The sequence below is a fragment of the Tachypleus tridentatus genome, chromosome 12 (assembly GCF_004210375.1).
Source record: "Tachypleus tridentatus isolate NWPU-2018 chromosome 12, ASM421037v1, whole genome shotgun sequence".
Classification (NCBI taxonomy): Eukaryota; Metazoa; Arthropoda; class Merostomata; order Xiphosura; family Limulidae; genus Tachypleus; species Tachypleus tridentatus.
The window spans coordinates 71,698,685-71,726,657 of record NC_134836.1 but is presented as its reverse complement, the minus strand read 5'-3'; the positions used below and the strand labels follow the sequence as shown (position 1 = coordinate 71,726,657).

General features: G+C 30.2%; 1 protein-coding gene across 7 annotated transcripts; it reads left to right on the top strand.

Annotated features, from left to right (window-relative positions):
- Nucleotides 1-85: 85 nt before the first annotated feature.
- Nucleotides 86-27,696, top strand: LOC143233576 (NCK-interacting protein with SH3 domain). Of its 7 annotated transcripts, none has more exons than XM_076469921.1 (11): nucleotides 86-429; nucleotides 3,325-3,422; nucleotides 4,958-5,058; nucleotides 5,708-5,910; nucleotides 6,312-6,467; nucleotides 8,854-8,940; nucleotides 11,637-11,775; nucleotides 17,360-17,440; nucleotides 20,854-21,075; nucleotides 24,015-24,187; nucleotides 25,263-27,696. In XM_076469921.1, exons 1-11 carry the CDS (start codon nucleotides 214-216, stop codon nucleotides 25,458-25,460), a joined length of 1,674 nt encoding a protein of 557 aa, XP_076326036.1. In that variant the 5' UTR covers nucleotides 86-213; the 3' UTR covers nucleotides 25,461-27,696. The 7 variants fall into 7 exon arrangements, with proteins under 7 accessions (XP_076326036.1, XP_076326035.1, XP_076326041.1 ...); XM_076469920.1 differs by having other exon boundaries at nucleotides 5,672-5,910; XM_076469919.1 differs by having other exon boundaries at nucleotides 87-429; nucleotides 5,669-5,910.
- The last annotated feature ends 277 nt before the right edge of the window (nucleotides 27,697-27,973 follow it).

The window sequence follows — 27,973 nt, the reverse complement described above, 5'->3', positions numbered from 1 at the left end:
CATATCTTTCCAAATATCATTATTAATGACGTATAATGTATTCTCAAAATGGCTGGTATGGGTATTAATTTTATTTTAATTAAAGTTTTAATACCCATACCAGTCGTCTTGAGAATACATTTTTACTTCAAGAGGGTTTCTCGTCATCACGAATGACGTATAATACTAATTTTTCTAAAGAATACTAGATGGCAGACTAAAGTGTCACCCGCAATGGCACATGATTTGGATTGGGAGTTCGGTACGGAGTTATACGAAGCTTTATATTCATTAAAGAGCAATGACAACAGAATTTTGAGTTTTGAAGAAGGTGAACGTTTTAGAGTTTTAGATACTTCGGTAACAGTGCAAGATTCAAACTGGATACGTGTAGCAAATCAAAATGGAATTGCAGGCTTTGTACCAAGAGCTTACGTTAAGGAAAAGAAGGTAAGTGACCACGGTACTACTAGTATGTTTTAAATTTTAGTGAGGCTTTCAAGTCGCTAAGAGGTACAAAGTAATTATACTAATTAATATTAACTACTTGTAGTAGACCATATTAAAATTTTTCTGATTTTCATCGCAACGAGAGGTTTGTGGACCTGTTAATTTGGTAATTATGCGGATGTAATGTGCGATTGTTGCTGTTTGTAAGAAAGTGACCGTCAGTATGTGAATTTGAAAAAAACAAAAAAATCTGTTGGTTTAGTTAAAAGATTAAGTTAATTAGGAACTGATTGTCATTAGCAAAAAGACTATGTCATTGTGTTGTTGACTTTTTGAGTTTGAAGTTTAAAATGAAGTATATGGATGAAAATAGAACTAAAGAGAGTGAAAATAAACTTGACAAAAGATCAGTGATTAGTGTTGCATTATATCAGATTGTGGTTGAAAATAGTATTTAAGTTTATCTAATGTTTCTTTGTTGGCCATTTAGGTTTCCAGAAAGATTATAATAGCATCTCAACTAAGCACGTTACATACAGAAAGCTATTGCAGATGACTTTTTGTTTAATGCCATAGTTCATTAGGTCATTTGGGTACATAATCCAAGTCATCAAAAATGTAACCAGTGCCAAGAGACATAAAAAATATAGTTAAAGTACACTTCAACTTTAAGTTTCTGAATAGTTTCAAATCAGTCTTTTTTTTTTTCAAGGTCAAGAACTTTGTAACAGTTTATTAATCTTTTATAAACTGGCTGCTTTAACAAAATTAGAATTTCATGAGGGAAAATTTCTCCCTACCTTTAAAAGGAATACACACACAAGACTGGTCAAGTAATTTTTTAACTTGATGCTTTATGCAAAATGTCTTATTATGTTCCCTCGTAGTTTCAAGCATACTTCTTTATGGTAACAGAGCTGTGCATCAGATGCTGAAAAATGAGGCTTTGAAAAAGTTCTTACATAATTTAATCACTTTAATAAATTTAGTAGACTTGTGGCTTTAACAACAATTTGACATCTATGTAATTAGTCTTCTGAATAAGTAAAAACATGAGTTCAAAAAATGTTTTAAGCATTACAACTATATTTCTGTCTGTGTAATGAGGTTGCTTAGAATTCTAATGATCAGTGTTATTCATACTTGAAATTTTTCAGATACATAAGCGTGAATACCTATTCTGTCAAAGTTTTTGTTTTTAGCTGAGAGTTTTCATTCTTTTATCATAGTTAAAAATAGTCTTTATAATATTGAAAGTTCATTTTGTATATACTAGTATTATTCTCTTATGCTCAGCATTTTATCTAATAATACAAATCCTTTATTTATACATTTATGTGATATGATGGTTTTGGGTGGATAGTATGATTTTAGAAGAAATTCATTTTTTTGATTAAACTTATAGGAATAGCCAAATTACAATATTTCTCATTTAGATTAGTCACCTGGTTTTAACTGACACTAACAACTTTGCAATTGTCTAATGCAGAGTGAACTTTTGAAGTCAAAACTAGCAATTAAGTTCTCATGAGAGAAACAAAATTAATAAATATTTTACTAAAACTTAGTTTTATTATAAGGTTAGTTTTATAATAGGAATGATGTTTTGATCACACACTGGTTCAGTTGGTACCAATGATCACCATTACCAATAATTTTGGTACACCAGATACATCTAAGAAAATTTAGCAGATATTAATGGGAGTAACTGCAATATTTATTGTATTTTGGTTTTAATTTTTGTGTTATTTGTATGGTACTGGAGACAGAAAGATGTTTTTAATATGGTGCAACATTAGTGCAGAATCTGTTTTTGATGTTGGACAAAACTGAATATATCAACTGCATATTGTTGGTCATTGTGTACTGTCATGACATTTATAGTATCAAATTTCTTGTGCCATATGACTTGCGTTTAATTCATAGCAGATAATTAAGGTTATGATGAAACAGAATGTAATTGAGAGATTTTCACAAGTTCATGAAACTACTTCCACAATTATCCTACACATTCAGAGTCTCAGGAGACCAAACACTGGGTACAATTTATTCCACTTGAGCATTAATTCATGGTAAACAGAGGACTAATCTGCTGGTGTATTCTCTTGACCTTCGTATATTAAAGTATTACATCAGTATGTGTAAACAAATTGCTCTTTACTATGATAAACATATTTAACATTACCTACAAAATGTATTCCAAAGATGGCTATATTATTTTAGTTAGTTTTAATACCCATACCAGCTGTCTTCAGAATACATTTTTACTTTAAGTTTCTTGTCATATTGAAAAACATTCAACAGTTGTTGATGCTACTGTATTGTTTTGTGCTGCCATCTAAGGTCCTTAATAGTATTCATCTGTTACAAAATGTGAGCACTACATTTAAGAATCCTGTACTTATTGTTGAACTTCAGTTTGTAAGGAAATGTATTACGTTAAACATTAAATAAAAACTTACAATTGTATTTGTACACACAGACCAAAATGTGGAGTTGATGAAGCATTAACCTTTTATCTTTTACACACACTTAAACATTTAAAATAATTTATTTACAAATAAGCTACCAATCTCAATTCTTGAGAAATAAAATACAATGACTATTGATTAAGATAGTCAATTTATTATCTGATTTATAAAATCAAAGAAATTATATCTGTTAGTGTGAATGGATACTTCTTGTTACTGAGTAAAACACACTATTGTCACATTCACGGGATACAGGTATTTTGATAAAGCATGTTGATACACAAAATCATTTCCTTTCTGTTTTAAAACTAGTAAGATGCAGTGTTATGTAGTAAAACTAGTTGAAATATTTTAATAGTTACTTTAAAAGTGTAGGTAAGGTATATGACAGTAGCTGATATTGAATTTTTTCGGTTAATATTAGGTTCAAACAACTGAATTCTTGTCATGGTTGGAAAGAGCAATATCAGCAATCCATCAATCTGGTGAATCAACCAAGGAACCTCGTCGAGCATCTTTAAGGTAGAAAGTTGTTCTAAGGAATTATTTCTCATACAGTTGTTTTTAATCTCAAGAATTGATTGTAGAGGAGTTTGACAAGCCACAGCTGATAGGATGGATACAACAGTCTTTATCTGTTTCATAACATATTTAGGAGTTTGTAACTTAGGATTGATTAAGTCTGCCACTAACTCTTACCAGAAGTAGTATCCATCAAATAAATCTACCTTTTGGAAAGTGTTAGTGCTATGTGTGCTGACATCATAACCAGTTCTGGTTCTATTTCCAGCCATTGTGATCTTCAGTTTTCAATCTGACATTTATGAGGCCTACTTATGTCATAAATACTTAAACTTATTAGACATTCATTATCTCCACAAACACACTCACTAAATATATAGTGAGCTATTTATGTGCCTAGTTTGTTGTGGTCAAATAATTGCTATGACAATAGAAACAACAAAACCTTCTGTGGAAGATAGAGAGTTGAAGGTGTGGCTACAAAATCATTGAAGTAATTCGACAGTTTAAAAAAGTTTTCAGTGTCTCCTATTTTCCTACATTTGATGCTTAGCTATATACCAATCAGTGAACTTTAAAAATAACAATAGGAAGTTGTAAGTTAGCACTTTAAAACATTTTATATGATTCTTCAAATTATCAACATCTTTCCCATCCTTGTGCTTATTCTTTGGAGTGTACATATTACCTACAAGCCTTTTTCTCTGAGTAATGGGAATATGCTTAGATGTCTAGAAGGAACAATAAAATAGCTTACACAAATTAGAATAATGATGCACTTTTCTTCCAACTAAAACAAGAAACTTGTTAAGTAATTGTTCTTTGTTAAGCCTAAGAGATTATCAGTACTATCACGTGTAAACACTGTATGTATCCTTAAATTGAACTTGTAGAGCATGAAAGATTCAGACAGATCAAAAAGTTTGGTGACATGTGTGGCATTTAACACTAGCTTTATGAGAAAAGTAACAATTTGTTTGACAGAGTGAGTTTAGTTTGCGATATGTGTATATGGTATATCTGTGGAAACTGGATTTAACTATGATGTGGATAATAATAAGCTTTATAAACCACAGTTCTTGGGATGCAATTCTAAATTAAGGATGTTACTCTGATTTTCAGAAGTTGGGAGGGGGAGAACTACCCCAAAACTTTTCATGTATTTTGCACTTCTGTACTTGTTCATAGTGTGTTAGTCTGTGATGAAAAGTATACCGTCCCTGCTGCAACTTAAGGGGGGACAGTCCCCTTAAGTGAAAATGAAATAAACACATCCCTCATTCTCCATGTAAATTACATTTCTGTTCTTAGCTTCTTTACTGGTGGAGTTATTACTGAGGGACAATTCTGATGTAGTGATTTAAAGATACTTTTCTGAGGAAGCTATTTTTTAAGATGTAGTTCTTTAAACCATGATTATGGGTTTTATTAAAAAGTAGGTAGTAGGTCAACACTGAATTCATTTGATGTTATTGAAATATGTTTGATAAACAGTTCAATAGTGCTTGTTGTATATATGTTGTGTAATTCACCAGGATGTTACTTGACTTGCGATCATCGCTTCTAAGTCATTTGGGAAACAAAGTATCTGAATTACCTGAGGCTGTACTTGTTCATCAGACAACATTTCAAGATGGTATGTTAACTTGAAATGTATTTATAATTAACAAATCAACTTATCATAGTTTATCAGATAATATCTCACCTAAATGTTTTTGCACATAAAAATTAATAACATTTATGAAATTCAGGTTTTGTATATAATCTGTCACAGAATTTTGTACTTTTTAAGAATGTTTGCACACATACTTATGTCAAATTGTATAATGTTAGCAATTAACATACACAAATTAAAATCTTATTTTACCATAAAACATGCTTGTAGATCATTGTTTGCTAACTTATCATTACATTAGATTAGTTAATGTAATTAATGGTAAAAATAATAATCATTGGTCTTTGAGGTGCTTTATTTGATAACAAGACTTCTGTTTCAAAATTCCTGAGAATCTGTGGAAAAGTAACATTTTTGGTATCATATCACAAAGTCATTAAGAGAAACTCTGTGGTTTCTGTATCATTTAATAAAACATTAAGGGAAAGTTCAGGTTCGTGTGTCATGTAATAGAAGAATTATTGAAAGTTCATGTTGTTGTTTTTTTGTATCATGTTATGGAGGGTTACTGAGAGAAAGTATTTTGTATTTCAATTGGAGAAATAACTCACTTTTTATTTATTTTTTCCAGTAGCTAGTAACACAGCTGGAGTTATTGTTCACACCACAGATACACAGACTAGCGAACACGAAGAGCCCTTGCCTGAAAAGAATATATGTGGTCCAGAGCTGTTAGTAAAATTGGTGGAAGAAGTAAGAAGGAGAACCAACCTTAGTCACCAACAGTCAAAAAATGCTGTTTCTGTTGTCTTGGAAATTATGAAGGACCATCATCCTGATTTGAAGAAAATGTTAGCAGGCCTAACAGATAATGTATGTACTGTTGTGTATGGTAAGAATGATTAAAATGTAAGACACCTAAAAACTGAAGGCTTGAGACAGGAATTATGGGATTAAAACTGATTTGTAAATTGCTGACAGGAATGCTGAGAAGGGAATGAAAGGTTTTGTTTATTCCTGTTAGAACAAATATTAAAAAAATCTTGATTTTGGAAGTTCATGACCTAATATTCCAGTAATACTTGTTTTCATCATATTTCCTTACTTTATCAGTTTGGTACTTCAGTTCTTTACTATACTAATTGTTAGAGTGGGGCTTTTGTTGTGTATAAAAACATAAGCATACAGTCTGAGTATTTTCTTAAACATATTTGTAACAGTACTAAGTGATTATTATGTGGCTAACAGTTTTTCTTTCTTGCAAATTCATTTAGGAGATTCAGAATGTGAATAAAGATGATGACAGGAAGATATGTGTGGTCCTGAACAAACTGTGGTTATGTCGTAATGATCAACAGCAGCGTAGCTGGCCAGTACATGAGGACGAAGCAGTTATTAAAGAAGATTTGACTGAATTAGCTACTCTCTTGGTAAACTGTAACAATTATTGTTTTATGTTGTAATGTTTTAATGGTATGGTCCTTACTTTGCTCATGTACCAGTGTCAAAATATTAAATTTTGTAATCCCAAGAATATTAGAATCAGTGGACAAAAGAACTGTTGTTAATTTGTTTTCATTCATCTAGTTGCATTATCAAAATGTGACCTACATTTTTACTACAAATCAACTGATTTTGTTCCTACCTTGTATTTCAAGTTAATGAAAACTGTTTAGTCATATATCACATCAAAACGAATATGTTATGAAAGGTGAAGCTGCACATCCCATAGTTCGTTGTGATTTATACTTCTAAAAGTAAACCTTGTAGACAGAGAAATGGTAACTTAAGCTTTTGAAGTGCCCTCTCTGTTTTCTCAAAGAAGATAATTATGTCCATGAATCACAGCTCGGTGATGTGTAACTTGCATTTCTAATAGTAAACCCTGTAGAGACAGAGAAACAATAACTTAGGTTACTGAACTCCCCACTTCATTCTGTCAAATTACATAACTATGTTGATAATTATGGCTTAATAATCTTTCTAAACATTTTTTCTCATGTCACTGCTGTAACCTGTTTGTTAATGTTGCTAATTTCAGAGTTAGTCAAAAGCCGCAGTCTAAATTATCAAAAGGAGTATACTGTTTTGATTTTTATGCTATATTCACACAGAATATTAAAACATGGTAATATGGAGTTCACTTTAAGACCTGTCAATTAAATAATCAATTTCATAGATCCCTCTTTAACTGTACAACATCATCAGTCTGGTATGGAGTAACTGTAAACTGCCGTTTTCTATTTTACTCTGCAATTTCCTGAAGTTGCAGTAGGTTCATTGACTTCTCTTTTGAAACACTAGTTTTAAACAGATCTCATGTATTTTAAAAGTAATTACATTCTTTATTTTTGGCTGGTTATTTCATAACTTTTATATCATTTATTTTTTCTTCCAGATGTCATTGTATTTACTTCTGTGAATGTTTTGTACTGATTTGATGTTTATGTTTATAAATGAAATTTATATAGCATTCTCATCTGGATGACTTATTTGTACATTTCATCCTCTTATTTGATGTTAAGCTTCCAATTGTGACAAAATTTGTAATTTCTCTAAAAATCACATTGTTTGAAATACTGCATGAAGTAATAACATTTGTTGTATAATTTTAATTTTTTCTTTCTGTTTTCCCTATTTTTCTCCATTTCATTTGTGTTGAACATGGCAAAGTCAGTAGTTTGATTTGTTGACTTACTCTCTGTTCATTGAAGTTGAGAAAAGAATGTTGATGCCTTAGAATAGTCCTCTAATGGGATGGCAGTAAGTCTTGTTGGCTTAGTGCTAAAATTTGGGGCTTGATTCTCTGTGGTTGACAGAGCAGAAAGTCCAGTGCAGTTGTGCTTAAGCAATTTCTTAACACATGTGAAAAGATAAATATATTATAAAAATGTATCAATAGATCAAATTTGCTCAATTCACAGTTAATGGGGTTCATTAATCAAAATGGCATTATCTATAAAGTGAACAATTTGAATATAACAAAGACATAACAATAATGATATTTTTAGTGTTATGCCAACAGTATTTCAGTTATAGAAATAGCAGTTTTTTTATTAGACTGAATGGTAGAACCATTAGTACATGAGCTTATAGATGTGCATTAATGATATATGTTTTTATATGTAATAGCTGTCACAATTTGAAATTCTCAATTTTAAAAGAAACTGCAAACAGAGAAACTGATTAAAATTAAGTTAACATTTGTAAAATAACACTGTATATAGACATTGAAGTAATTTATGCTATAAAGAAGTATGCATGTCTTACAATGAGACTAGGCCTATTCTAAACAGATTAAGCCAAAACTACCTTATCTAAATTTCTCCTATGCTTCTCTGCCCACTGAAATTCTCTAACTTCAGATATCTTAGTTTAATCAACTAAATACTGGCCTTATGACACAGCCAGCCTTATTCAGTTCTCTGTAGGTTTGTCTTATTAAAAAAAAGTTTTTAATAATGTATATAATATTTATTATTTCAAGGGTATACAGATGCTAAATAATTTACTTTTTTTGCAATTTCAAGAAATTTTGTTTCTATAATGTAAATACATGAATTTAATTTATGGCTTAAGGAAATTTTTAGTTGTAAGTATTTTCAAAAGCTGTTTTTAAATAACTTCATTCAATTGTTTAATAGCCAAAGCTGACAGGAATCTTTTATCACATAAAATTATGAAAACTTTTCTAAGAGTGAAGCCTTTATTCTTTAACATTACCAAAACAAAATAGTAAACTGTTGTTCATTATTGGTTAAAATCTGTCATTGATTTCATATGATTGTGACATTTAAATAAGAAATTATTCTATAGGAAGAATCTGATCCATTCACATCACAGAAGGTGCTCAAAAGTCGGAACTATGAGGACTTAGTCATGTTGGCCACCTATTATCAGATGGTAAGGAGTGTAAAATATAATAAATTTATCTGTATACACGAGTTTATGTATAATTTTAATACACAGGAAAGTCTCCTTGCATTTTATGTAATGTAGTTTTAGAGTGTAATTATTTTTTCAAAATTAAGAATAAAGCCTATTATAAGGCAGTTTGTTTTTTGTTAAGCACAAAGCTACACACCAAGCTATCTTTACAATGTCTACCACAACTATTGAAATCTAGTCTTCAACATTTAAGCTCTCAGCTCTGTGACGTACCATTGAGCCACTGAGGGCTATATGAGGGAAGTAAAATAATCATGCCATTGTATAAAGATCGTGTATAAAAATGCCATGTTTGGGAATACTTGTTAAGCAACTTGTTCTTGTTTTGCTAATTTACTGTGTTGTGGTAAGCATTATCAACTTCTTTTTAATGTTTTTATTTCAAGTGTAAAATCAGCTTTATCTAATTTTAAAAATGTTACACAAATATATTAAAATTGGACTTCCATATGTTTTGCGGTGTCCAATTATTTTTGGTCACTATCAGGTGTTTTCTGTACAGCTAAACCAGATCTTTAGAATTGTGGAAGAGAGAAGTGGATGTTATTTGTAGATAAAGATATGGCCCCAAACTTAGTTATTTGTGGGAAAAGAAAGTTCAATTTCTTAAACCCTTTTTTTTTCTTCTGCTTTTCTTGTATGATAGCTCTGAACAGTCCTCTTCCAGATTACAGAAATCTGTCTGTAATTTTATTCCTAACTTTACATAATAGATATTATTGAATTCTAAACTTGAGTAGGGTTTAAATTACACCATAGTTTACACTTAATTACTGCCATGGTAGGCATTGCATTGTTTTTAATCCAAAGTATTCATAAAACAAAGGTTTGAAACTTTAAGTACCATATCAAACTTTTTAAACTACATATTTCCAACTTTTTGGGTTTATCAACTTTTATGACAGTTAGAGAGCTTCAAGGTCCTGACCTGAAAGGAGCTATTCTCTTGTTTTCTGTAGCTAAGTTATTCACTAACACACTATATTTTAGAAACATTTTAACTGTGTAAATGTAGTTATAATACTTCTCAACAAAGTAATTAGAGATTTTACAAATACATTGACATCATACGTTGTACCAGCAGAATATACTAGTAATTGTGTAAAAATAACAAGTGTTAAAACAAGTATTTTTAGTTTTGTAAAACCTTAGCATTTAAGCTTAAACTAAAGTCTGTTATCCCCTAGTAGCATGCTTCAGTTACCAACATGTGGTAATTAAGCATATGTTGATCTTAAAGGAAAAAAATTGCAAGTAAGTTTTTATGTGGCTTGCAGTATTTACCAATAAATTTGAAGTAACATCATGTGACGTATTAATTAGCAATACATATTACTAGGTTAATTTTTAGTTTCACTCTAAGTAAGTAGTTTCTTTTAGTCAATAGTTAGTACTAAATACAAACTGACATCACTGATAATTTCAGTTGCATAACGTGCAGAATACAACTGACACTATGAATAATTTTAGTTTACACTGTATATAAACTTCACAGATAAATGGAACTTCACCTGATGAAGCTTAGAAAGTGAATGAAGCTTCTTTAATATTTCCATTAACATCCTAAAAATTACAGAGCTTAAAGCTTAGATGTTCACCATATTTGTCAGTTTCTAGGAATTAGCTATCTAAATCATACCAATTGAAGATTCATTACACAAGGTCTGTAAAGATTCCAGAAACTCATGAAAGGGGTGCTCAAATATGTTCAGTTCTGAAAATTGTTAACTTTAATTGTTATTAAAAATATTCCCCTTGAAATAATAATTAAAAAGAAATAAACTAAATAGCTGGTTGTTAGAAAAGTACAGGTTTGTTTATATTTCATACCAATTGTTGTGATTCTTATGTCTTTAAAAATTATAATTTGCAATTTCTTTTTTTACTGGTAGGAATTTATGATGAACAAAAATCTCTGAAAAATGCATATTTTTAATCCTCTTGGACATGATTTAGAGACCTGGAATTTGTTTTTTGTTGTTTGTTTTAAGTCTGTGAATCATTTTGACAGGATAGTCAAATTATTCTGGAAGAATTAAAAATGATATAATAAACAAGGGTTATAATTCATTTGCCATTGTGAGAATATTTCCTTAACTGTTAGCCACATTTAAAAAGGTTTGTCAGATTAACAGACATTTTCACACTTAAGAGTCTCAATAATTGCATGTTTTCCTCAATTATCGGTGAATTTTTTTTTACAACTTTTTGAAACATGAAAAAGGTAAAAGGAAGTCTTATTGAACAAATTGTAGATACATATAGGGGAAAAAAGAGTGGGGAAAATAAATTGAGTAAGTAATTTTGAAACCTAAAATTGCTATTATCTGTTTTGCAGTTAAATATTTATTTCCTTGGGCAATGACCTTTAGGGATCTTTTGTTATTTTATTTTTACATTGATGCCTTAACACCACAAAATTGTTCCTTTCTTTTTTTTCTGAATAAATTAGATGAAATATAAGTATAATACTTGTGTTGTATTAATTTGGAGTTACTTGTAGGATGGTTCTGTAAAAACTGTCTTGCACAAAATAATACTATTTTGCTTAAACAAATTGATGTTAAGGGGTCTATTATTTCTTAAGTATTTAAAAATTTAATTTATTAGTGGTCTGTAAATACAAATGTCTTATTTTTGTTATATCGTAGGAGCCTCGGCGTGAATTAAGGTTAGATCTTCTTCGGGTGTTTGTTATTCTTTGTGACCTTGACATGACAATTGTTAAAGAACTGCTTTACTCGGTTCTACCAATGGAGCTAGCTCGGGATATTCAAACAACAGTTGATGGTAAAGAACATTTTTGTATTCTTAACAAAACTGTTTAATTTTCTTTATTAATCTAAGTAAGTTAACCTTTTTCTTGCCTGCAAGGCACATAAGGCTCTTACTTAAGATGGGTTTCCTATAGCACAAGTAGAAGAGAATGTAACACATTTCTACTGGGTGCTTGTTGCAGGTTAACTCCAGCTACCTTCTTATAACTATCATACAGCTGGGCAGACTGAAGCAATAGTGGTAAAGTAACTTGTGTAAGGATTCAATGGCTTGGAGCTGGCAGGTTTCACACCTGTAAGCTTTTGATTATGAGTCCAAACCTTTAACTGCCAGATTGTGTTGCCTCCTTTTATTGATGTGTTATGATTAAATGACAAAGATACATAGTTTTGATGATAGACAATTTAGTGTACAAAATGTTTTATATTCATATCGGGTAAGAATGTCTCAGGTTTTCACAGTTAGTCCTGCTTTCTAAGAATGACAGTATAACTAACAAGTATGTTTTAACAACAATATTTTTATTACACTTGTTTAAAAAGTATTTAAATGATCAGTTTACTACATGCACAATATATGTATAGATATAGATACATGCGTATACACTGGCTGGCCATGTTACGAGGAATCACAGCTAACAACATGTTAGACCATCCTTTGCCCTAATAACAGCTATGATATGACATGGAATAGTATCCACTGAAATTTGTTCTGAGGGTTTTTCCCTTTCAGTCATAAATATTGTACGAGATAGGCAGACAATGGTGTTAGTAAATGTATCTTTCAAGTTTTCTTAGGTGCTTATGTGGGTCAAGATCTGGGGAGTCTAGAGGCTATGGAAGGTAGCTGAAGTTTACCATGTTCTTCAAACTCTGTGTACACAGTTTGGGTACAGTGGACAGAATACTGTTTTGGAAATAGTCCTCCCCATTAGGGTCCACATGAAGCATTGCTGGATACACTTAACAATAAAAATGCTGAGGGTAAGCAGTGCCCTTCATTATGTCTTATAAAGGGGCCCATGGTATGGCAGAAAAACATGTGTCAAATATTGACCTCACTACTGGAGGCCTCAAAATTTAGGACCACAAAAGACATGAATTATCCCAAACCTTCTCCCATCTATGGCAAAAAATATATAAATCTTGATTCGCTGAACCACATCACCTTTTACCAGTCTTTATTAGTCCAACTCTTTATACCACACAACATTTCTTTCTTGTTGGTAACAGATTCAAGTGGTTTACACAGTGATTTTCTACTGCCATAGTTAATGGCAACCTTCCTGTTTGTCACTACATGTTTGCAACTAAATTTGCCTCTCTAAGCAGACATACTTTTGCCCTTGTTGATAAACTCAAATGATCCATATATAGAAGCAACCTACCAAGGAAGTTGTCTTAACCACTGAGACATCTGTTAAGTTTCTTTTGAATCCTGCAATATCTTTACCTCGCCCCATATTTGTTAGATTGGCTGCTAACGTTCTTGCTCTTGTCATTTATAATGTTATATGAATCAAGTGATCAACCTTATTTGCTTCTGCTGTTCATGTCAAAATCTGAAAGAGTACATAATTTCTAATAAACTGGCCAGCTAGTATATGGTGCTTACAGCTGTTTCATCTGTGTTGTTTGAAGTGAACATCACATGTATTCTGTACTTTAGTACATTCATATGTATTTTAAGTTTGTTCCTCACTAGCCATAATGCTGTTACTGTTTTGCAAATAAAATATGGAACACATTCAGTTCCTTTTTTTTTCATTGAAGAAGTGATATATATAAGCATAGTTCGTATGAAGTGAATTTTCTAGTTTGTAGCCTCTGTATTCAATTTAGAAATGTATATATATTTTTATTCCAAGTGCTAACAGCACTTGCACATTTGATTTCATAAATTGTTTTTAGCATTGGTGTGCAACTAATCAACCTTTCACATCTGTTCCTGGCTCTTTTGTGGATGTCATGACCTTATCTTGTTTCACATTCAAAATTTAATTACATGACTTTATTATTAATGTATGTCAATGAAACTTGATTTAAAAACAAAGACTATGTAATTGTATATTTCCTACATTTTAACTTGGTTATATTAAACAGTTTTTAGCATTCTTTGTTTTTCTATGTTGTGTAATGTGTTTGAGCTTTGATTTTTCTATTTCAGAATTTCCTAATGTTGACTCTAGGTTTTTACAGTCTATAACCAATTAGAAATAAACTATACATAAATACAAGCAATACTATAGAGGTTCAACCTCGTACTTTTTGATTTATTGAAGTAACAAGAAACTTGTCAAACCTACCAGAAAAACTCCGTTACCTTTCTCTCACTCTAATTCTTGAGATTGTTTGATAATCAATTTTGTATTGCTGATGGACTTTTTTATAATCAATAGAAAGAGTAGATTCTTCTCTGTTAAATCAGACAAGTCATGTCATTTTATCACCATAAACCACTACTTAGTGAAAATATTTCATTTGAAATGATTGTGTATTACTGTTTTGAATGCTAAAAGATTTTTTAGCCTATTTATAGGTTATTTAGGAAGCTGGATAAATGACAGTAGTTTTGGAACATTTATTCTAGTTACTGATATGTTTTATTGTGTTTAAAAAGCTACACAAGTTTTTTTTTTTTGTTTTGGACACCCAACTTTGGAAGACTCAACAAGACTTGTGGAAGTAAAAATCTACTGGAATAACTGAAATGTACAAAAAAAACACAAACTTTTCAGCTTAACTTCACAAAAATTCAATAAAATATAAAAACATTTTGTTAGCTAGCTTAATTATGTATTAACATTAAACCTCATAAACACGTGGTGCTTATGTTAGACATATAGGAGACAGCTAATAGATTCATACTATAATTCATTGCTTTTAACAAGAGGATAACTGCTCCAATGATACAAAATACAGCAATGAAACTGTAAAATTAAAAGAAATCAAATATGAAAAAGTTAAGAGGAAGTTGTTAAAGTAAGTATTTGAATAGTTTAAGTCAATACTGCATTCATTAAAAGAAAAATTGTATTATTCATGTGATTTCAACATTATATTTCACTGTAAATTGAGTTTACTACACTTAGTGTTAAGATAAGGTGAGAGATAAAATGTATATTTTACAGAAAATAACTTTTATATAGGAAGCATTAGAGGCTACTTAACTGAAATAGGACAACAGGCATGTAATATCTATTATAGCTTATAAAAATAATTTTATGAATTGAGAAGGTAAGTAAACATTGTTGTGTAAACCTTTATGATTGATCAATTTGTCTAAGTATGTGAACAGAGAGATAAAACATAATTTGCACATGCATGAAGCTGCTCGTATTGGCTTTAAAATTAACGTGTTCTTAAAATTGAACATTTTGCTGAGATCAGAACTGATATTTAGCAACCTTGGGCTATGACCTAAGTTATACTAGAACCATCTGAAGATCTAAATACAAATGCGATTCAACCATCTTTGTCTTATGTTAAACTGTGTTGAACTTGTGATGTCTTTAGGTTTTATGAAACCTAGATTTTTGAATGTAAAATAGAAATGTATTATCACAACTACATTGCAAAATTAAATTTAATATTAAATAACATGGTCTTGATTCTGTGTAAATATTTAATACATACTTTACTAAATATCTGTAGAAATGATTTCAGAATACGATGTAGGGTTAACTTGAGCTTTTGTGAACAATCCAGCAGATAATAAATAAGCAAGAATATGTTACGATTTAAATGAATTTCAAGTATTTTCCATGTGTGTAATTAAACATTTAAATGTCATAACTAGTGTAAAACTTAATTTGATGGTAATTAAGTAATGCTGTTTTATTAACATGATGTTGAAACACACTGCTGATATATAGTTGCTTTGTTTTACTTAGATTATATACTGTTGAAACACACTGCTGATATATAGTTGCTTTGTTTTACTTAGATTATATACTGTTGAAACACACTGCTGATATAGAGTTGCTTTGTTTTACTTAGATTATATACTGTCGAAACATACTGCTGATATAGAGTTGCTTTGTTTTACTTAGATTATATACTGTTGAAACATACTGCTGATATAGAGTTGCTTTGTTTTACTTCTTAGATTATATACTGTTGAAATCCACTGCTGATATAGAGTTGCTTTGTTTTACTTATTACATTATATACTGTTGAAACCCACTGCTGATATAGAGTTGCTTTGTTTTACTTGTTACATTATATACTGTTGCAACACACTGCTGATATAGAGTTGCTTTGTTTTACTTATTACATTATATACTGTTGAAACCCACTGCTGATATAGAGTTACTTTGTTTTACTTATTACATTATATACTGTTGCAACACACTGCTGATATAGAGTTACTTTGTTTTACTTATTACATTATATACTGTTGAAACCCACTGCTGATATAGAGTTGCTTTGTTTTACTTATTACATTATATACTGTTGCAACACACTGCTGATATAGAGTTACTTTGTTTTACTTATTACATTATATACTGTTGAAACCCACTGCTGATATAGAGTTACTTTGTTTTACTTATTACATTATATACTGTTGAAACCCACTGCTGATAGAGTTACTTTGTTTTACTTATTACATTATATACTGTTGAAACCCACTGCTGATATAGAGTTGCTTTGTTTTACTTAGATTATATACTGTTGAAACCCACTGCTGATATAGAGTTACTTTGTTTTACTTATTACATTATATAGTGTTGAAACCCACTGCTGATATAGAGTTACTTTGTTTTACTTATTACTTTATATACTGTTGAAACCCACTGCTGATATAGAGTTGCTTTGTTTTACTTATTAGATTATATACTGTTGAAACCCACTGCTGATATAGAGTTGCTTTGTTTTACTTATTACATTATATACTGTTGCAACACACTGCTGATATAGAGTTACTTTGTTTTACTTATTACATTATATACTGTTGAAACCCACTGCTGATATAGAGTTACTTTGTTTTACTTATTACATTATATACTGTTGAAACCCACTGCTGATATAGAGTTACTTTGTTTTACTTATTACATTATATACTGTTGAAACCCACTGCTGATATAGAGTTGCTTTGTTTTACTTATTACATTATATACTGTTGAAACCCACTGCTGATATAGAGTTGCTTTGTTTTACTTATTACATTATATACTGTTGAAACCCACTGCTGATATAGAGTTACTTTGTTTTACTTATTACATTATATACTGTTGAAACCCACTGCTGATATAGTTACTTTGTTTTACTTATTACATTATATACTGTTGAAACCCACTGCTGATATAGAGTTACTTTGTTTTACTTATTACATTATATACTGTTGAAACCCACTGCTGATATAGAGTTACTTTGTTTTACTTATTACATTATATACTGTTGAAACACACTGCTGATATAGAGTTACTTTGTTTTACTTATTACATTATATACTGTTGAAACACACTGCTGACATAGAGTTGCTTTGTTTTGCTTATTAGATTATTCTTTTGTTGTTTTTTTTTCAGCTAAGGATGTTTTAATTTGCTGTACAGAAGTGTGAACATCTAATTTAGCTTTTCTTCCATACCGTGTAGATGACATCAGGATAAAGCAGTCAGCAATGCTGTTAACCATTCTTTTCAGCACTGGTGAAAGACTACCCAATGATATTTATGGTAAGATTTTTTTTTTTTTAGATCTTTGTTGTAGCTACATTTAAATGATAAATGTGAAATGTGTGTCCAGTATTAATTGTTGCATGTAATATGAAACTACACAATATAAACTTGCATAGTTTGTTTCTAAGATGGTTAATTTAGAAGTGTTTTGAATAAGAAGTGAAACGTTTAAGGTATGACATTGTTGTACCTTGGAAGACTGAAATAATCTACAAAGGATGGAAAAAGTACAGTCAAATAATGACTGACAAATATTTCAGTGCAATATAAACAAGCTAAATAATAATAAAACATGCTTAGACTCTAAGCAAAGTTTATTGATAATGAGAAGAAGAAAAATTATACCAGATTACCAAAAAAAGATTTTGAAGGAATGTTACAAATTTAACTTTCTGTCAACAACTTTTACCAATTTCATTTTGGTAGGTTTGGTTTGAATTTTGCTCAAAGCTTCACAAGTGCGCTAGCCGTCTCTAACTTAGCAGTGTGAGACGAGAGGGAAGGCAGCTAATCATCATCGCCCACCACCAAGGCTTGGGCTACTATTTTACCAATGAATAGTGGAATTGACTGTTATATTATAATGCCCCCATGGTTGAAAGGGCAAGTATATTTGGTGTGATGGGTATTTGAATTGATGGTAGGAATCCTGTCATATACAGTTTAAGATTTGAAGATTTTTATCCTCATTTTTATGACTGGTTTGGTATTTCAAAAGTGAATGTTGTCTAGTATCATCACTTCTGTTAAGAACAACATTTTTTGCTGTGGTAACTTAACCCTTTCACTACTGGTCTCAAGTGAAAGATCATGTCATCTCATTTGTTTGAACTACTATTTTATGAATTTATGTCAAGTCTGGAATCAAACTATAGATAATTCAAATTTTAATATTATATGAGTTCATTTCTTAATTTGAAAGTAAAAATAAAAAATACAAGCTGTCTTATAAATATAGATTTTAGTGAATAACGTGGTATGTTGAATGTAGCACTATTTAAAATTAAATGTTTGTCAAAATACTAAGTATAGTTTTGTACAAATTAGGAACTCAAATTTCTAGTTTTCAAGCTAGTATATCAAATAAGAACCTTAAATCTTTTTCTTTTGTTGAGAAATGGCTTATGTACTGAATCAAACACAGTGGCCCCATTTACCTCTATTTTTGTAAATGGTCCCTTGTAACCAATAAACAGCTTAGAATGTCCAGAATAGTCTTTTCAGCCATTTTAATCTGTGAAAGGGTTACCATGTTCTTTTGATCCAAGATTTCAAGAAGGCAGGTTGTGTCTTTGGTTTGTTTGAAGTTTCATATTTTTTAAAATCAAATCACATCTTAATTACTAAGCTTAATAAATTATAATAGAATTCTATGTTATCAATATAGATATATATATATTTGTTATTCAACTGTATATACAAACAAGTTTATCCTTCACAAGTGAGTACAAATGTGGTAGTGAGAAGAGATTGTTTGCTTCACTTTTATTTATTGTTCTGTATTTTAAGAAAAATAAGTTTAATTTATTTCTATATAATAATAACCTATGTATAATAACTGAAATGTGACTGTATACTACAAAATACTAGTTCACTAAAACAAAGCCAAGACAGGGAAGAAAGACTAAAGATTAGTTTTATATTGCTGGTACATAATATGAGTGCACATGCACTGCACCATTTCAAGTTATATTGTTTTAGCTAGGCATGACTGAAAGGTCAGTATAATAAAAATAATAAATATATATGTAAATATATAGCATTGTGAGACTTAAGCTACTTAGACTAAACATTTATATTTTCATGTTATAATATGTAATCATTCTAGCATGAAAAAAAGCATAATTTGTTTTTCCTAGTTTTTTTGTGATGGATATGAGTTTAGTCAAATGATAGACCCCGCACAGACTATAGAAAATAACAAAATATAAAGTCTTACTGAAAACAAACATTTCAAATGTAATTAGGAAGTTTTAGAGATTGTGCAAACAGTATTTGAGATTTTTTGGATGAAGAGTAGTTTTTTAATCATAACATGAAATCACTTTGCACTTAGACTTGTAATGGAACAAATTATTTTCACAAATAAATCCTTAGTAAAAATTTAAAAAAAAAATGATTTTTTGTATACAAAATACTTGTAATCTTTACTAAAAGTCTACTAAATTTTGTGAAGATACACATGTTGTATCAAAATTTATAGTGCAGAGATTTAATGTGTGCAAACGTGTAGATAAAGTCTTGTGTATTATACCAAGCCTGTACCAAAAGGGTCAATGCAGATGTGCCTTTTTTTCTTAATTGTTGAAATTCATATACATATTATAAATTTTAAAACATCCAATAATGAGCTGATTTGTTTTGTTTATTGAAGTTTTTATAATATGACCTTTGTAAATTCAATTTATTGTATGAACTGTTTCCCAAAATTTTAATAAATTGGTTTTATTAGCATTTTATCAAAATCAGAATCATAAGTTCATATTCATATCCATTTAAAAAAAAAAAAAAGGGGTATTTCTAAGCCTTTTTTACTTTCACTTAAATATCCTTGAAGTTTGTTGTGCTGACACATTATAGTAATTTTATGTAGCTAAAACAACTTAAGTTTACGTCCCCCAATGGTGCAGCGACATCTCTGCAGACTTGCAACACTAGAAACTTTGTATCGATGCCAGTGGAGGGCTGAACACAGATAAGCCTGTTGTGTAGCTTTGTACTTAATTAAAAAAAAAAATCAGAAAATTAATAATTAAAATAAATAATTTATTGATGTTTTCTGTATTGGATTTACAAGTAGAGGTAATTAAAATAATATAAAGTTAATTTATAGTAAATAAACTTTATTGAAATCCAGCCTGTTGTGAAAGATTAAATATTTTAATATATTCAAGAAATAGTAGCTTAGATATTCAAAGCTGAAGATTTTGAGAAATATTAAACTTGGGTTTTCTTTGTATTCTTGCTTCTAGAAGTTTTCAAACAAACAATGTTTGTTAATATTGGGCTTTTCTAATTGTTTTAAAGTATTTTAGGATCCATTGTATCAAGATTTATAAAGTCTCTTAAAACAGCATTTTATTTTTGTTTTTTACAGTTTCACTTCCACACAGTTGTCATGTGCTTTTGCATTTCTGGATTCAGTATTTTGTACTCTGTGATCTTGCTGTTGAATGTATTAAGAATATTTTTTTTGTATTTTAACTTGTGATAATTGAATCTTGTACAGTGTAATTTTTTTCAAGACAGGTGATCATACAGTCACCATGCATAACAAGGATGTCATTATGAAAGCATGTATTTTTGTTGCACAAAGGAGAGCAAGACAGCTGTCGACTCATTCTACTTGTATTTATTCCTCTTCTAAATCATAGTTTTCTTATTCCACTGTTATTTTTCTTGGTGAAAAGGCTATATCAATGAAGACTTCTGCAAGTTTGTTTTTTCATGTATGGATGGTTGCTTTGATGGTTCAGTGGATGAAGAGATGGCTGATATGTTGCTGGCAGTTCTACTTGCTTTCAATCTTCATCTTGAGAAAGCTGAAGACAACCTCATACTCCTTACGCTCAGCAAACAGTCTGAAGCTGCTGTATTCACCCAAAAGCTCTTGTTGCTTGTGAATAGAGAAGGTAGGTTTAATGGTGTTCTTTCTTTTGAAAAGAGCAATCTTGTTTGTTCATTGTTGCTGTAGAAGTTATTACAGTATACCTGCAGAATTTTATAAACATGAAGTAAAATAGCCATTAGTATCAAAAACAGTTTTAATAAAATCTACGGTAATGAACATACACGTGTACCTGCTATATTACGTGAAAAGCATTCCTAAAAAACAGTATGTTATACAAACTAACATTATAACATGCAGTTTTTCCTATAGGAACAGTGTTACAAGTTGGGTATGCTTTCCTGCAAAATGATTTTTTCCTTAAAGTCAATTTTATTAATGGAATAAACCACTTTTACAATGCATATTGATATATATTAATGTAAAGAAAAATATTACAAGGAAGAATTTAACTCTTTCAACACAGGCTCAGTCAATTTGACTGATCATGTAACCTGTTGGTACACTTTCAAAGTCTTTATAGATTGGATACTACTAAATTGTTATTTAATGTGTATATCTTCACAAAATTTGGTAGACTTTCAGTACACATTGTAAGTGTTTTTTACATTAAAAAAAATCATATCTCTTAATGAAGTACATTTAGTAAACTGAAGGTTTGGCCTTGAATATATTAAGTATTTGTTTAGAATAGTCTGTGTGCCAAGTGACTTAAGATTTTAATCATTTTAAGATTAGAAATACTTTTCTTCGTTTTAAAAATCCCAAATTTCATTTGTATAATCCCTAAAACCTCCGAAATCAAAAGTTTGTTTTCAGTAAAAATTATATTTTATCTGTAATTTTCTCTATCTTTAATTCTCTGCATAGTTCATAAAATTAACTGACTTTGTAACCACCAAAAAAACATTATCTGAACTGCTCTTTTTTTCTTTCTATAATGTTTTCGAAGGTAACATGAAACTACATTTATTTATCCTCAGTAGGTTTAAACTCCTTAAAGTATACATCTGTGTATAATTAAATTTTATTGTTGTATTGTCCTTTGAACAATGTCTAATTACTATGTGCCATTGTACGTTATAAATCACTTGGAAAACATGCAGTTCATGTTACTGAGCTGTTTTTGTGGATGTCTCATGAAATATTTTTATTATTTTTAATTTTACCTAATTTAACTTAACTAACCTAAAGAGATTTCTATTTTGATATTTTATTTTTATAATAATAAATAAAGATGAAAAACAAGAAATAGTATTTACCCAATACTTTTTTGTTTTTGCTGTTTGAATATTCATGACACCTTTTTTTTTATGCTAATAGTGGAAGTGCATTAATTAACACTCCAAACAAAATACAATAATAACATGCAAGAAAGCAGACAATGTCCTCAAACAATCACAATTTTTCTGGCTTTTAAACTGTGTGACAAGTGCCATTAGAAATTCATCCCGACTAAGCTTTGTGATTCCTGTGGGATCAAAGTTGTATTACAAGTGAAATTGATGACTATCTGTTCAGAAAACAATGTAATACAACACATCATTCGATGATGAAAACTTTAGCATTTATTGGTTTAAGTAACATATAATTAAGTGTAAGAGAGAACTATTAACAAATCCTGAGAAAGGATGTGACAGGAGGGGTTTCATTTTCTGTTTGATAGCTCTGTTGTGAAAACGAAATGAAGCCTATGTATATTATGGCTTATCTGAGCAATGATGATTTTATAATGAGCAATTTACATTTAATTTCATCATTACTGGAGGGGTGGCAAATAAATTATAGAAGATACCTGGAGAAATTTTCAGATGTGTCACACTAAGGAAACTCCAGTTTTGATAAACATTGCCTATAGAATAAAAACAAACTTTATATACTATAAGAATATGGATTATTATCAAAGATTTTATGCTAATTGTTATAACAAAGTATTTTAATAAGGTGTTGAATGTGCCACATTCAGTAGAGGATACCTATGGATATAAGAGGTGATGATTGTGTCTGAGGGTTTTGTCACAAATAAGAATTGTTAACAGTGATGATATCCAGTTGATATATCAGTGCATTCTGATCTTTATAAATAAGTGTATTAAATTATCTATATGCATTGATGAGTTTACTTTTATTCCAAGTAAGTAATTTGGTCTGATTGAAAGTTACAGGTAATTATTTATGTCTGAGTTTTATTACAAACATGGGTGATGTTATTTGTGTGTGCAAGGATTTTTAATACAAACACAATGTCATTTGTGTATGAGGGTTTTATTGTGAACACAGGTATGCTATTTGTGTCTCCAAGGTTTTATTTATAAACACAGGAGATAGTAACTTAAACTTTTACTGCCAATGCAAGTATGATAAAATTAAATCTTGTATTTTGACTCGACTTGATGTGTGATGTTTGTATTGGTTCTTATATTACAAAATTCGACTTTCTAAATACAATAATCATGTAATCAGTTGAGTTCTTTTTTTCTAAAATGGAAACATTGTTATGAATTCTCAGTGATCAAGATGTCCTATAGTACCAGGTCACATAAATTCTACTGCTTTGCTAAAATCTGCTTGTTTTTTAACATTTAGGTTTGCAACTGTTTCACAATGAGCATAATTCAGTATAAAACATAATAAATTAGTCTTAACCAAATTTTCAAAATGTAATAGTAAAAATGCACCAAAATTAGGAAAATTACCCTCAGGAAAAGAGAGACAATGCATAGAATGTGATTCAAGAGCATCTAAAGCAAGCTCTGGACCTTGGCTGTAATGGCACACATTCCCTCACTTTGCTTAGTCAAATAAACCTCTCTCCCCCACATGCTTTTAAACTGCTTCCTAAACTTTGTTGTCATAAACATGCAAGAAAAGGTCTTTACAGTTCAGTAAACTCTATTGCCAACCATAATAAAGAAAATAATTCGTGTTTTAAGAGGTAATAATATATTTTTTATCATTGAACTTATATTCTATACTACAACAGAACTCACTTTTCTATTGCAGTTGACCTAGTTAATATCTTACAAAATAGAGGAAATGTCCCTAACTCAACTCTCAAAATGCTTCTTGATATATTTGGAAACCCAACTACAGCAAGTCTTTTCTACTTGAATGATACCAAAGTTTTACTTGACATTATTACTCGTCAGTTGATGGACCTGACACCAGGAGACAAGGTATTTGTTACGTAGAAATTCCAATGGGCCTAAAGTTTAATGTAATAGCTCTAATAAACTGAAATTACTGTTAATTAATTTCTGATCAAAACTAAAAAATTAACCCAGTAATGAATACAGTAACTGTAACATCCCATTCTTATAAAGATTAGAATGATTTTCATCAATTGGATATCCTCATTATTAGAAAAAGTCGTTGTGACTTCTTGTGATCAGTTTTCAGTATATATGGTGTATTGTACTTTCTCACAGAGACCTCTCAGGTTTTAGTTTCATTACAAACAAGATACTTAAGTCAGATTTGTTGATTTAACATTTTTAACTTTGATATTTACAATTTCACATTTGAAAATTCTAACTGTAAAAGCCAACAATAAATATTTAAAAACAGTTTATAATACTCAGTAGATATGCTAGATACAAGAATTTTATTTCTCTCAAATAAGTCATGAATTTCATATTAGAAATGTTAAAAACAATCATACTCGGACATGAATTCTGCTCACTGCACATCACTCCATGCAAGACCTTTGTACAATAATAGGATTCTGTCTTCATGAGAACTAATGGCAGCAAAAGTATTTGGTTGTAGTTCAGAAACCAAGATACCTCATTGGGTCTAATGTTAAAAAATATAAATTGTCTACATTTGAATGTGATTCCCTTTTGCTATGTAATATTTCACACAATGTTTTTCCATTAAATAATTTTGTATACTTGCTGCTACAAGTTTGTTGCAAACCAGTCTCTTAAAAAATTTTTATTTCTTTGCATTGTTTACTTTTGTGAATCATGCTATGTATGGTTTGTATAGATTGAAAATAAGTGCAGCAAGTTGAATCGTTTAACTGAGAATAGGATCTTCTTAATTTGCTTTGGTGCGAGTTCCATTCAATCTACTGGAACTAATGGGAGCCATATGGGGATTATTCTTGTATACTTATTTTTACTGGTAAACAATTTACAACTTACATTTCTCAAAACTTATTTTACTTCCATAATAAAATTTAATTGCCCTTTTACATTAAAATAACCAAATAATTTCCTTAACAGCAACAATCTTTTCTGTTCCTAGCGTCGTCTAACATACCTAGCTTTGGCTGAAAATGTTATTTGTCACTCGGATTACGAGACTCACTTTCACCAAAGAGAAAACCTCCAAAAAATCTTTGAGAATGGGTTATCTGGAGAGTGTTCGACTCCTGAAGAAAAACAACTGGCCAAGCAAATTTTGCAAAGGTTTCCTCAGTGGTTTACTTATAAACCTGTATAACTTTTACAGTCTTTGGTAAAATAATTTTACTAAACTAACAGTTTGTGGAAATATCTTACTCAGAATTTAAATTTGTTGTATATTTCTCAACAAGTTAGATAGCAATAGACTATCAACAGCATATGTTATTTTTTGCTATTGGTAGTGTTTGTTTCCAATTTATTAATTTTTGAGGCAATATATGTAAAATTTAAATCTGTTAGAAGCAGCCCTTGAGAAAATAAGTAATTCTTTAAAGATATTTTGAGAAACTTTGTTTTGATTACATTTCCCCAACACTTTGGATATTTCCAGCTTAAAAAGCATTAAAACTGACAACATAAGTGTCATTGTTGCAAATATTTTCTTTGTACAAATGCCATAAGACTTGTTGACCATATCATGTAAAAATAGTGCATTCTAATGTTGCAGCTAACATGTTAGTGATGTTTACTATATATACATATATCTGATTGTGATGTAAGTAAAGTTTATGAATGAACTGGATATTGTTTACTTTAAAAAATCCTAAAATAACGTATTTGAACTCATCAGTTACATGCTAGTCCTCCAACAAGTAAGCGTTAAATAACTGAGGTTATCCGACATAAAATCAAGCTGAACAAATTGTCAAGTTCAGCACTGAAGCTGCATCTCCAAAAACTATCTATTTAAGAGACCTTCACTTAAATTCTAATGGTACTTTTTGAAATAGTTAACTCTTCTGTGTAAACTTCACTACAGAGATAAAAGCTGACACTCAAAACAATTATATTGGTGCTTATAAGATCTAAAGTGAAAAATTTCATGACAATGGTGAAATAGAAATACACATCATAGTCAAAGTTAAATGCTGACAGTAGTGACTGGCAAAACAAATTGTTTAGGAGAATGATGTACTGTACAAATTGTATAATTACACACCCATTCATAAATGTAGCCACGAACCATATTGGTTATAACTAGTCATCAGGTTTGTCATCAAGTTGTAAGTAATATGCTTAAAAACTTATCTTTGAGTTACAAATCAGGCTATACACATCTTTTTAGACATTTACCAAGTTTATTTATACAATAACCATATACATCACATTAAGAATGTAACAGTATGATTGACATGCCACTGTAGACAAAGGTTGGTTATTAAAACTACTTTGGAACCTCATCTCCATTATATCTTATGGCAATGCTTCTTCATAACCTGATAAGTGTGGATTCCATTGTCAGGCCATCAAGTCCAAAGCATACTACTACTTCGTAGGGGTTTTCCATAATCCATCTGTTGTAGATGGAAGATGATTTTCCAACTTCCATTTAAACAGTTCAATCACACAAATACATGTGACATATTTGATGTTTTTCATGGAATAGTGAACACTCATTCTCTGGAAGTTACTTGTGTAAACATTAAGTTCTAGCTAGAAATCTTTCTTGCTTATGTACCATACCTTTTGCCATTGACCTTTACATTATCAAATGTTACTATACTTCTGATTCTTGACTTAAATGGGTTAGAAATGCAATTCAACCCACAAGAGTTGTTCATGAAACTATAAACAGCACTAAATGCACTATTCCATCTGTTGGATCCAAGCCAAACTGGGAAGCCCTAGTCTTTTGCTAAAAGCCTCTTCTACAGTGGGTGGTTGACACATTGTTGCACATTCTTGTGTTTCTACACAAGTTCTTGACTGAGGAATGACTGGGTACTCAAAGATGATCTATATTCCTTTATTTTCTAATGTCATTTTCGTTCAAGGACTCTCCCAATCTTGCAAGTTCTAAGTTGCAGATCTGAATATTTATGATCTGTGTACATGTCAGAAATGATTCTTACATACCTTAAGATATTTTGCAATGGTTTCACCTTACCTACAAATACCAAAATATAACTTCTGTGAGCAGAAATGCATCAGAACTACATCAGCAAAATCACTAATATTATGTATTCAACCCTCTGTTATATCAGTTGTAAATATTTAATTTGAAAATGTTTAATTACACAATAACAAAAAAAAAACCATAACCCCAGTACTGAAAATATTTGTAGAAATGCCATTCACTACTCCAGCATAAAACAACAAAAATAGTAAATCAAGTTAACATTTTGAAGTGTTTTACAAAGTAGAAAAGGATGCATCAATCACGTAATACCATGCAGTTGTTGTTGTTTTCAAAATATGTAGCATTCCCATGCTCTTTGTTTGTAAAATAAATAAACTGGTATTACCAGCAACTGATGTTTTCATAATGTTAAGATTTTTATTTGTTATCAGTAAATGAGATTAAGTCACCAGCCAGCAAGCTTATATGTCTAAATAAGTTAAAGTTTCAGGTAGTCGCACTACTTTAGTTGTTGCACAACTTACTTGCTAAACAGTGAATGTTTCGATTTTATTGGTAAACATGATCCGAGGAACTCATACTTACAAGCACTGCAATTCAACAAAATACAGTGCATCTTTTTATATGTATAAACACAGTTATTACATAAAAACAAAACATAAGCTACCTTTAAGCTATAAGCAATCTCC

What these genes read in the sequence shown, in the direction of transcription:
- LOC143233576 (XM_076469919.1), top strand. Translation starts at nt 214, where the DNA reads ATGGCACATGATTTGGATTGGGAGTTCGGTACGGAGTTATACGAAGCT. An exon ending in TCAGACAACATTTCAAGATG is followed by an intron (nt 5,059 to 5,668) that starts GTATGTTAACTT and finishes TATTTTTTCCAG; the next exon opens with TAGCTAGTAACACAGCTGGA. An exon ending in CTGAATTAGCTACTCTCTTG is followed by an intron (nt 6,468 to 8,853) that starts GTAAACTGTAAC and finishes ATTATTCTATAG; the next exon opens with GAAGAATCTGATCCATTCAC.